At 29.1% G+C, this 13,075-nt stretch overlaps 1 protein-coding gene across 1 annotated transcript; it reads left to right on the top strand.

Annotated features, from left to right (window-relative positions):
• The first annotated feature begins 5,679 nt into the window (after positions 1-5,679).
• On the top strand, positions 5,680-12,083 carry LOC111040874. Its single transcript, XM_022324936.1, has 2 exons — positions 5,680-6,673; positions 11,538-12,083. The coding sequence occupies exons 1-2, from the start codon at positions 5,828-5,830 to the stop codon at positions 11,559-11,561; spliced, it is 870 nt and encodes a 289-aa protein (XP_022180628.1). The 5' UTR covers positions 5,680-5,827; the 3' UTR covers positions 11,562-12,083.
• The last annotated feature ends 992 nt before the right edge of the window (positions 12,084-13,075 follow it).

Here is a 13,075-nt window from a genome sequence, read left to right as displayed (position 1 = left end):
GTGACTAACTTTGATAATCAACAACTTTATAAATGAAACATATTTTATAAACTTAAATAGTAACATTTATCTCAGTCTGTATTATATTATTAAGGTGGCTACACACTATGCGCGTATTCGTTGTTCGTGGTTCGCGGTTGGTGATTCGTACAAATTCGTGAATAGTGTGTAGGGGTTATTCGTCATTCGCCGTTCGTCATTCGTGGGCCAAAATTGGCCCAGAACTATTCACGAATGATTCGTAGTCTATCGCTCCGGAGGGCGGTAAAATCAAAAGATCAAAGACCACGAATTTATGCGAATGAGTAAATTCGTGTACAATTCGTGTGAATTCGTGTGAATTCGTCATTCGTCAGGTGTTCGTGAAAATGTTAGTACTTAAATTATTTTGAAACTCAAGCCAAATATGCAAATTACCCATCCTCCAGTAAAAAACTATCGATAATGGAAAAATAGTAAAAATTAGTCCTGGCAGATTATTTTAGAAGTTTAAAAAATAAAAATTATTTACCCTATTTACTTTAACCAGGACAGGTGGTTCCCTCATTAGTGGAAATCGGGGGGGGGGGCTTGAGGGGGCTTAGCCATCAAGCAACCTCCTTTTTTAGTCTTGTGGGATTGATGTTAATATGTTAGTCCCCCTCTGAAATTGTAATGGATTTTCGACTAAAGGTGACCTTTGAAATTACTACCTACTCTTTAAAATAGTTGAGCTGCTGTTACCTCTTATGTCAGGTGCAGGGCCTAAAATTGTGTGCAGTAGCACACACTATGTGCAGTAGCTTATATTAAGTGTGTAGTAGCAAATTTAAAAGTGTGCAGTAGGTACCTATCTTCGGCTTTTATACATTTTTATTTGATTAATATTCAATATTGATTATTGAAAATTACTAATTAGCATATTGTATTCGTTTAAAATCCTTAACACTAAAAATAATACCGACTACACCATATTCTGGGTGGCTTATATTTTATAATATAGATAATAAGTATATTAACCCAAGCTATTTCTTTTTTAATTTTAAAATGTTTAGTCATATAGCCATATAGGTATCAAGAGCTTTTATAAAAGATTGTCTTAGATTGTATTTAATATAACTAATTATTAATAAATAGCAAAAACAATTATGCAATGAAGTTATATGTGGTATGTGCACTACTAGGTCTATGTTAATTTTTTAAAAATATTTTGGTGTGGAATTAGGTGTGCATTAGCAAAATATTTTAATTAAACCTAACTGACCACCTTATATACGGCTGTAAAACCGTATATGTTCCAGTCTTTCATTTAAAAAATACCTAGTATAGTATTCCTACTCAGACGAATAAAACTCCCAACAAGCACCTTGTTCTATGTTCAATGGTAAATATAAAAATATAAAATATTCAAATTACCTAATATTATTGTTAACGTTAACGACAAAAATATCCGCATTGTTGAGAGTACTGTAAATGTGTAAACAATAAAATAAAAATTTTCATTTTATTATGTCTATTTATAGTTTTATCTTAGTGATTGTTGGTGTTATTAGTGATAAGTGATAGCAACCGAAATCTCAAATCAAACCACATGATCTTGATTACATTGCTTATTAAACTTAAACAGTTAAACTGCTTAAACATTGCTTGTGAAACTGTAAGTACTATTAAAAAATATAATTGTACAAAATACATTTATATAGTACCTAATACTATTGTTTTTATTTGTAAATACCTAGGTAGTGATTACCTACAAAGGAAGCAGTCATCTTTCCAGCTCAATTATAAATTGGTGAGTTGCTTATAATTGTCTTTAATTATGTAAATATATAAGTATTAAGTTATAATTAACAATATAACAATAATTATTATATTTTCATTCTTCATAGTACAGGTACGGATTTTAAATCATTCTATTTTTATCCATAAATATGTGAATCCACAGTGAATCTTACCTAACTTTAACTAGTCTTTAACTTTTTTGGATAATACCTACTTACCTACTACAATAAGTATTCATAAATTTAAAACAATGTAAGATTGTGATTAATGGGTTATATTACTTGTATGTAGTTAAGAAAGTAGTACATTTAACATTATTTGTTCATGTACAGTTTCAGACTTTTAGTACTTAAAACAGGTAGTATATCATACTTACAACCATTAAATGACAAATCAATATCACAACATGTATACAAATGTTAAAAACATATTAACTAAAACCATTATTGTCCTACTAATGAAAATGTTAAGTATCTTGTATCTTGATACAATGAAAGGTGGGCAAGTTAATGAAAATAATTAACTCAGTTAAGAGGACTCGAGTTTTTTTGTCAATTAAACTGGTTAAGTTCAGTTCATAAGGTGATTATAAAATTAACTAACTAGTTAAGTTAAATAGTTTAAAAATATATAACTTTATAACTTAACTTTAATTTTTTAACTAGTTAATTCCCACCTTTATACACTAAATGCATGTATCGTGATACTTTTTTTTTAGTGTCTTGCCCAACTCTGCTTGTAATGCTACGAGGGACTAAAATGATTTTACAAATATTAAAATAACAAAATATATAAAATAGGTATCTTTTCTATTAATTACATGTTCCTTTTGACGTTTAAAATATTACATAATATAATATGTACTCTATTATTCTATTCTATTTAAATATGTTTCTAATTGATTATTGACTATTGTTTAAAGTAAACATGGAATTTGAATGGACAGAAGACATCATTTTGAACCTTATAGATGAGGTGAAAGAACACCCTTGTCTATGGGACCCAAAAAATAAAGATAAAAAAATGAAGAACAAAAAAATTGATGCATTTCAAAACATTGCTAAGAAATTTGGAACAACTGCTGATATTGTTAGCAAAAAATTATCTTAATTATCTCAATTATTAACTTGCTACAAAGCTACAGAGGATGCCGTCGCAAAGCAAAAAGTAGTATGGTTACAGGGTCAGGAAGAAGTGACATATATATTCCATCGTGGTTTGCATATGATTCATTAAATCAGTTCATGCAAAATGTATATACACCTCACGGAACAACAGACACAATAGTAAGTATATTTTATTTTATTACAATATTATAAATGTAGGTATTCATTATAATACAACATTTACTGGAATGAATCTTGCCACTCAACTCTCCCATCTGTCATAAAATATTCTCCAAACTCTTGTCGAATACATTTTGCATCTATACCTGACCTCCTTCCTCTTCTCTCAACTGGAAAAAGCGATGTCATTCCTTCACAATCATTTCTCCATGAACCACTGAACTGTTGTCCATTTTCTTCACGGTCAAATGTGCCTGGCGGTGAATAAATATTTGATGATGTTTTACTTCTTCTTAAAAAATTGTGTAGTAAAACACAACATTCGGTTATGAGTCTTGCTTTATTTGCATCTAATAAAATTGGTTTCCGCAATACACGGAAAACTGAGGACATAATACCAAATACATTTTCAATTGTTCGTCGGGCTCTTGACAGTCGGTATTGAAATATTCGTTTAAGTGATTGGCTGTTATGATTCCCACTGTAAGGTACCATTATGTTTTCTTTTAAAGGAAAAGCACTATCACCAAGAATAACATATGGTACACATGTATTTCGATTTGGTAATGGTTCAGGAAGAGGTAAATTTATAGTTTTATTCTCTAGTTTTTCTGACAAAGAACAGTTACTAAAAACCCCACCATCTGATATCCTTCCTTGGCAACCTATGTTAGCATAAGTAATATTGTAATCTGCATCACATAATGCCATCAATACAATGCTAAATGTGCCTTTATAGTTTATATAGTCACTACCACTGTTCATTGGAGACAATATCACTATATGTTTTCCATCAAGTGCCCCAATACAGTGGGGGAAATTCCATCTTTTTTCAAACAAATCTGATACTTTTCGCCATTCTTCAGGATTACTAGGAATCTAAATAATTTAAAAACAAAAAACCGCATGAATATTCAATAAATACCATATAATAGAAAATACCTACATCAATTGTTGTGGTATTTATGCAAATTTTAATAACTATTATTTTATATTAAAAAGCCGATATAATATATTGAGTTTTTATTTCTTACTATTAAAAAAGTGTAAACTAAAACATTATCATATTAAATTTAGTATATTAGAAATATTATAAATATTATAGTAAACTTTTATAGATTTTATAGATATATCCCAGGTATATGTTACCCAGAGATAAGGTAGCAACACAGTATATTTTATGTATATTAAAGTTTATTTAAAACGCATAAATCAAATTTTATAAGAGATTAAACAGACAACGAATAGTTTTACTAAAATTATTGATGCCTACTTAATACCTATACATAATTTTATATACTACTTATATACCTAACTATAGTCTATAAATATCTATTGTTTTAGCATTTGGAAAGAAATGAAGATGAAACTCAATTAGAAGAAGATGAAGAAAGCATGAGAGATGACAATAATACCGAAGAAATACAACAGTCGTCAATTTCAACATCACCTGAGCAAATCGTCCATCAAAATGCTGAACAAGTTAAGAGTATTAAACAGTCTGCAAGGAAAAGGAAAGTTAGAGAAGAAGATAGCCGTGTCAAAGAAGCGTTTGAATATTTAAAACAAAAAAAAGAAGAAATTAAAAAAAATAAAGATGAATTTTCACTGTTTGGAGATTTAATAGCTACCAAGTTGAGGGACATGGATAAAATAACACAGCAATATGTTATGAATGATATAAATAGTATAATGTTTAATGCTTCTTTAAATACATATTATTCAACTGCACAACAACATCCAAATAATCAACAAACGTCTCCGTTCCAACAAATCCCACCACTACACTCTACATATAAATCTAACAAACAAACACCTGCTGTTCCACCATACTCACATATTCCATACCCACATACTCCATACTCACTCCATGACCAATCATATCAGGCTCCTTCTAACTATATGTATAATCATGATCAAACAACCGCTTCAGCTACACATTTAATGCATCCAAGTTATAAAAATTCACTCCAGATTTCTTCACACTCTGCTCATTCTCCAACTTCTGAAAATCCAACTTTAGTTTATCCTAACTCTTCTTTTTCATCATACAAACAAATTTCAGTTCCTTCAAATTCTTCCACTCATACAGTTGAAAATGTATCACAAGTTACTCCTCACTCTTCTTATCTACCTAACGAAAATATTTCAGATCTTTCAAATTCTGCCACTAATAATAATGAAAATGTATCACGTCAAGTTACTTCTCACTCTTCTTATTCGCCTAATGAAAATATTTCAAATCCTTCAAACTCCATTACTTTTACAACTCTAGAAAACATAACTCAAGTTACTCCGCGCTTAGGAGACCAACATTTTTAGTATAAATTTATAATTTAAATATAATTAAACTATTATATTTGAAACAAGTTATACAATTTTTTTTTACATTATCTTAGAATTTTAGGAAGTACCTAGTAGATATTAATCTTACCAAGAATGTGTAATTGACTTTAATATATTTTTTAATTATTCTAATGTTCTATTCATTTTTTTAATTTAACAAGTCATGATATAATTTTTTATTTGTTATAGTGTTGCTAGAATTTTATTTTGTCTAAGTAGGACACTCAAGTTATATCATTGTAACCTGACAGTTATCTGCTGTACGTTGACCTGTACGGTCGTTTTGCGTTTTACGTCGGTCGCTTATCGCAGTTACCGCTTTACAATTGTTATCTAACCGCATATAGTGCTATATCGTTGCCGTTGTGCTCGCGTTTCATTTCCATATTAATTAGCACCTATATCCCATTAATCACGTACATAATCTATACATAATGTCTATTTGTAATAGCTGTTCTACTGCTATTACATCAAGATCCTTGTCCATTTCTTGCAATGATTGCAAATTACCGTGGCATGCAAAATGCCAAAAACTCACAAAAGAAGACATTGCATTTTATAACGATGAAGGCTCATACTGGAGATGTCACAAGTGTTCGGCAGAAAAAAGAGCTTCTCTACGAATTGATAACCAAATTAATGATGATAATACAAATCTCTCCGATATTAAGGACATTATATTACAACTCAAAGATAGTTTTGAAATGTTTAAAAAAGAAACCGGGAACAACTTCGATCTTATAAACAAAAAAATTAATATGATTGATAAAATCATAACAGATAATCAAAATATGAAAACCCAAATCAATACTCTAGAAAGCAAAATTGAATTCCTTGAACGTCGTTTGATTAATAATGAAATTGTCATTGACGGTGTTCCAGAAAATAAATTAGAAAATTGCTACGAAATAGTCAAAAACATCGGTACTCAACTTAATATTAAAATTACAGACCCTATGATTAATGACTGTCACAGAGTTGGTCGTACACAAAATAATCTTACAAGAAGAATAGTGGTTGGATTCACAAGTCACCAAGATAAAGTAAAAATATTAGACTCTCGTAAAATAATAAGGAATCTGTCCACAAAGAATATTGGTATAGAACCTGAAGTGTCAATATACATAAGAGAAAATTTAACATCAAAAAGCAGTTTCCTATTCAAACTAGCTCGAGACTTCCGCAATCAATACAACTATAAATTCGTCTGGACTAAAAACGGGCAGATTTTCCTCCGCAAAAATGAGTCAGAGAAAATAATCAACGTGGCCAATGAAGAGGTAATTCATAATCTGAAATCTAACTCTACTCATTTAAAATAATTTGTTTCTTATTTGCAAAATCATACTCTCACATTAACATTAAAAAAAATTATCTACAATTTATCAATAACTACATTTATTTAATATTCTTATGTAAACACACACACTATTCAAAATTATTATTGTATTGTCTAATACTTAAATTGTTATTCCCTAATTACGTAAACAGAAAGAAGGTCTTATTAGTGAACGTCTATTTTAATTCATTAGCCAGGTTTTTAACCACTAAATATCACATTAATTATCTTTACAAATATTCATTGAACTTTAAACCAATACACTACTATATATGTCTCTCATGCCATGATTATCTCACTATATTTTATGAACACTAATTATAACACCGATAGTGCATTAGTTCTTGATAACATTAACGATTTGTGTGAAATTGAATGTGTGTATAATAATCTCGACACCGTAATGTACAATCAAAATGCAATAAATATATTTACAATGAATATCTGCAGTATACAAAAACACTTTGATGAATTATGTATTATTTTGGATAATATTGAAACAAAATTTGAGGTAATTATCTTAACTGAAGCTTGGCTAGGTTTAGAAGGTATATCAATTAATAATTTCCAAATGAATGGTTATACGGTTCATGCAACCGAGCATAATAAAAATAAAAATGATGGAGTCGTAATTTATTTAAAAAACACATTACATGTTATCACAGTATCAGAACTCAACATTCAAAATATAACAGCCCTAGAAATTGTCTTCAAAAAATCTAAAACTGATTTTCTGATTTACCCACTGTACAGATCACCCAATAGTAACGTTGATTCTGCTCTAAATGAACTAAATGATACCATATTATACAGATCTACCCTAATAGCCGCTAAATATAAAATTATATTGGGTGACATTAATATTGATTTGCTTAAACCCTCAAAAATAAAAGAAGACTATTCGCTTATAATGGCACAGTTTGGTTTTTTACCATTAATCAAAAACATCACCAGACCTACCTCGAAAACATGTATAGACCACATATTTTTAAAAACAAAATCCTATAACAATCTGCTACCAATAGTTGTGCATACAAACATAACAGATCACTACCCAACGACTCTTAGTATAGGTAACTTATCAGATAACCGTAATAACAGTCCGAACCCCTTGAAAGTCTTAAAAATTGATGACTCTAAGCTAACTAATCTGGTTCAAAATCATAATTGGTCAGAAATATTCGACTTTAATGATGTCAATTTAGCCTTACAGTACTTGGTTGAAACTATAAATAAACTAAAAAAAAACTCCACAACAGAAATAACTATTTCATCTAAAACTAAAAAATTAAAGCCATGGGCCACAACAGCGATTATTAATTCCATTAGATATAGAGATCGCTTACATATACAAGTTAGAAAATTCCCTCAAAATCTGAAATTAAAAAGCTACTACATACGATTTAGGAACAAATTAACCAATGTAATAAAAGACGCTAAGATAACGTACTATAAAACTGAAATACTGAATTCCGGAAATAATATAAAACTTAAATGGAAAATAATCAAAGATATAATTGCAAAAAATAAAAAACAAAATCATTTTGTAAACTTAATAAAATTAATTAATGATACAACAGATATAAAAAAACAAAATAGTATATTAGCAAATCAATTTAACAATTATTTTGCCAACATGGCATCAGATTTAGTTGCACAATTACAAAAGCGTAAAATTGAAAACACCCCCCTTATTACTCCATCTGAATTAAATAATACAGAAATCCAAAACAAGCCTTCCTTAAATAAATTTGAAACTATAACAACAGAAGAAATATTAAAAGCAATCTCGAAATTAAAAAATGGGTCATCTCCTGGAATTGACAAAATTACAACTGATTTATTAAAAAAACATAGTACCATATTTTGTATACCTTTATGTCACATTTTTAACCTAAGTATTTCTCAAGACCTAATACCAGATAACTTTAAAGTAGCCATAATCACACCAATACACAAAAAAGGTCCAACAACATCATATAGTAACTTCCGGCCAATCTCAGTAATTTCAAATATAGCAAAAATATTCGAAAAAATAATAAAAAAGAGGTTACTAGACTTTTTAGAATCAAATAATCTATTCTTTAAGCACCAATTTGGGTTCAGACCAGGTAAGGGAACTGACCAAGCTATAGCCAATGTAACTAAAACTATATATACTGCCTTAGAAGAAGGGAAAAAATGCGCTACTATTTATCTCGACTTAACCAAAGCATTCGACACAGTAGATCATAACATACTTTTAAATAAAATGAATAATATCGGAATATCCGGTTCCGCTCTTTCTCTTTTTACATCCTATCTTAATAATAGAAAACAAATTTTAAAGATTAATGATTCCATCAGTAATGAGTTGTCAATAAAATGTGGAGTCCCACAAGGTACAACGTTATCTCCCATTTTATTTAATATTCAATTAAATGATATAAAAACACTTAATTTAAAAAGTCAAGTAATATGCTACGCTGATGATACTGCACTAATTTGCATATCTAATACATGGAACGAAGTTTTTAATAATATTGAGACAGACCTCAAAACCATTGATAACTGGTTAGGTGTTAATAACTTATTTTTAAACTTTGAAAAATCAGCTATTATACTACATTCTCTCACCAAGCCCACTTTACCGAGCTTCAATTCAATTAAAATCCACGATAATACATGTCAGATCCATGACCTATGCCACTGCAAATCAATCAATATAGTAAAAAATTTTAAATATCTAGGCATTGAAATGTGCTCGGATATGAAGTGGCTAGATCAAATTACATCGGTTTGCAATAAGTTGAAAAAATTAGTTTATATAATAAAACAACTTCGTGATATTCTACCACCTAAAGACATTAGAATATTTTACTTAGCTCTTGTTGAATCGCAAATCACATATGGTTTAATAGGTTGGGGTGGTGCCTATGATAATATTCTCTCCCTACTTCAAACCTGTCAAAACACAATTATCAAAGTTGCAATTAAAAAAGACCGTAGATATCCTACCGAAAAAATATTTAAAGAGTTTAATGTATTAAATATTAAAAACCTGTACTTTAAAATAAGCATTTTATATATAAAAAAACACAATATACTGTCCCCTTTGAACCATGGTGTCAATACTAGGTACGCACTAAATAAATACTCCCAATTTTGGCCAAAAAAAACCGGCTGTCGAATGGTATTTGATTTCATAGGGACCCAGATTATTAATTCAATGCCAACTTATTTAGCGAACTCACCATTGCCATTATTTAAGAAACATATCACACACTGGTTAATGTATGAATGTGACGTCACTAAATATGACTAAAAATATGCCACTCTGTTCACACACATATTATCATTCAAAATCTTATGTTACCTATTGCTTCCATGTATATATTTATAGTATTTATAATATTAGTATTATTTTCGTCATGAATTATTTTGTACCAATCTACCTATAACATACTTCATCTGTTTTTGTTTTTACTTCTTTTGTACAATTAGGTTATTAATTTCAAACATAAATACTGTAGATGTCTGTCAATTATAATTTGTATGTAAATGTGTTATGTATAGTAGATAACCCTGGGCCTCCACACGAGTATGTCTCAGTGAGGCCCAGTAATCTCATAGATTTAAATTTAAATAAAATAAAATAAATAAAATAATTGTTCAAATTTTCGTGATTTTTGAGACATTTATCAAAATTCTAATTTCATAATTTTTTTTTAAATGTCAACATTGACAAGACAAAGTGTCAATAGTCACAACAACTTATGAAGTACCTAGCATTACATTTTCAAGTTTTTCAACCTAGCAAAAATTTTTTTATCAACATTAATTACATTGCAACAAATAAAAATCGAAAATTCCATGCACTTATAAATTGCTCAACATGTGTCAAAATATTTTGAAAATGTTATGATGTATAGAAAATGTTTATATGAATATTCAGTGAAAATGTCATCTATCTATGGTCTATTTTTTTTTAGAGTTACTCAAAACACCAAAATAGTTTTTGTCAAAGCCTGTTTTTGCCTAAAATATAGTTGTTTTTTTTCTTGGCTCTTTTAAAAACTTCCTATCTTATTTTCAAATGTAGACCTCAAAATGCACTAACTAGATTTACTTTCCCATCTGAAAAAGTACTGAAGTGAAAAATCGAAGCATTATTTTGACTACTTATTATAGTGTACACAGACACAAAAAATAGAACACATAATTGTAAAATCAATACATTGTTATAATTACAATCTATAATTTCTTTCATATTATTTTATTTTAATAAATATATGAATAATAAATACTTAATATGTATTTCACATTTAAACATATACCTTAGGTATACATTTTTACGTAATTATGAGGTCTGTGGTTTTAACCTATATCAGTTCATAACCTTTTTCGAATGAAAGAACACTTAACATTTTATAAGGTTTTCGCAGAACACAGCCGCGTAAAATAAAATAGTAATATACTACGTTTTTTAATTTATTAACCTAAAATGATTCCATACACCATACAGTATATTGTTATACACGTCTTATACTTTTGTGTGTTGGAAGTCCATAAAAGTCAAAACGTCAAGACAATGAAACTAAACATTTTTTTGGCGAACACTTATGCCAAGTCCACGAAACACCTGTGTTCTGCGAAACACCGGTTAAGAACCACTGACCTATTTACTAAATGAGTGCACTCATATGCACATTTCAAACTCCTTAAAACACATATTAAATTGTATATTACATACAAATGCATGTCTTCAAATCATTTCCGGTATTTATGGGTATTATATTTTGCAATTTGTGTTACTATAATTTCAGGCGTATTGTTATCGACGGACTTGACTTGAAATTTAAACTGATGCCATAAAGATAACGAAAACGTGACATCCGTGATGATATACAACCGATAGACGGACGGCAATTATATTATAGCAGATATACCAGGGGTCTCCAACCTATTTTATTCGAGGGCCACAGAAACTATCGAAAGCTCTTATGGCGAGCCAAAAGTGTAGAAACGCGTCATATTATAATTTTTAATTTAATAGAAATATAAAAAATGTATAGAAATTATAAATACTTAAAAAAAATGGTTCTTATAACATACTTACTTAAATCTGCTTAGTTATAAAATTATAGGAGGTAATATTGACACGTGCGCGATACCAATTTTAGATATTGTACACATATTTGAGATTATTTACTGTCCTTTAGGGAGCCGGTTAAAATTTGTTTTCGGGCCTTACTTTGGAGACATCTGTAGTATACAGTCATTACAGTCGTAATTTACACACCTATTACCTGCGAAATATTTACAATAATATTATGAAACAAAATATGTTAAATAATGATGGATATAATTTGGAAATGTTGTTGTTCTCTAATACCAGTTAATACACGAATACCGTAATTTTGCAAATTTTGCTATTTTAATTGCAAATAATTGTTCAGGTGTTTGCTGCACAAAAATTCGGTCCTTATAGTGACCTTACACGCATATGATGCGGATTGTGTAAATATGTTAGGAAAGTTAAATTTGTCATTAGAAATATTTGAATTTACAACTGGTATTAAACAAATACAATTATACCATGTTTTGATTTTAACTTTATTTTATAAATTTAGATAAGTCAAAAATTATAAATCCCCACACATATTATAAACCAAACTACATTTAAAAAACTAACTGTGACATATTATATTATATATTTATATCAACAACGATACCAATTTTATCAACGTAAGTCGAAAATAGACGACATTTTAATATGTCTACAAATATCTCAAAATATGTTTGAAATTATATGATGTTCACAAAATGGTATTATAATTTTTTTAATTAATACTAAAAAATAGAATCGATTTTGCCAAATACTGGCGTTGAGTAAATATTCCCGTTCTCCGAATGTGTTTTGTTGGTTTTTCCGTATTATTAAAAAAATTACTGTACTTTTTTTCCGAAAGTACCAACTAGAGGTATAATAATCTACCATAAACCACTTTAAATGTTGAAGGTTGAATTGATCTGTGCATTTTTTCTGCTCCAAAACACGATGGCCCACCGAATAAAAAAACCTCGCACATAAATAATCAAAATTAATTCATCGCTTCTCTTAGAACTAAAACTAATTTTTACAAATAAACCTACTAGTTTTCGATTGGAATATTATAAATTAAATATACTAACACCTCTGTAAATTTTGACATCGTGGTTTTTTAGAATTATTTATGGCCGTCGATGTCTAAATAAATATTGCATAATCTCTAGCTCCGTTGAAATCCCCTAGAAATAATTACAATTACAATACATAGAACTCGATGTCTCGACTTTTTTGATATCTAAACTTGTATCTGTT

The sequence above is a fragment of the Myzus persicae genome, unplaced genomic scaffold (assembly GCF_001856785.1).
Source record: "Myzus persicae strain clone G006 unplaced genomic scaffold, MPER_G0061.0, whole genome shotgun sequence".
In the NCBI taxonomy this organism is placed as follows: domain Eukaryota; kingdom Metazoa; phylum Arthropoda; class Insecta; order Hemiptera; family Aphididae; genus Myzus; species Myzus persicae.
Note: the sequence above shows the minus strand (reverse complement) of the source record. Positions and strands in the feature narration are given on the sequence as shown.

What these genes read in the sequence shown, in the direction of transcription:
- LOC111040874 (XM_022324936.1), top strand. Translation starts at nt 5,828, where the DNA reads ATGTCTATTTGTAATAGCTGTTCTACTGCTATTACATCAAGATCCTTG. An exon ending in TCAACGTGGCCAATGAAGAG is followed by an intron (nt 6,674 to 11,537) that starts GTAATTCATAAT and finishes CTATAATTTCAG; the next exon opens with GCGTATTGTTATCGACGGAC.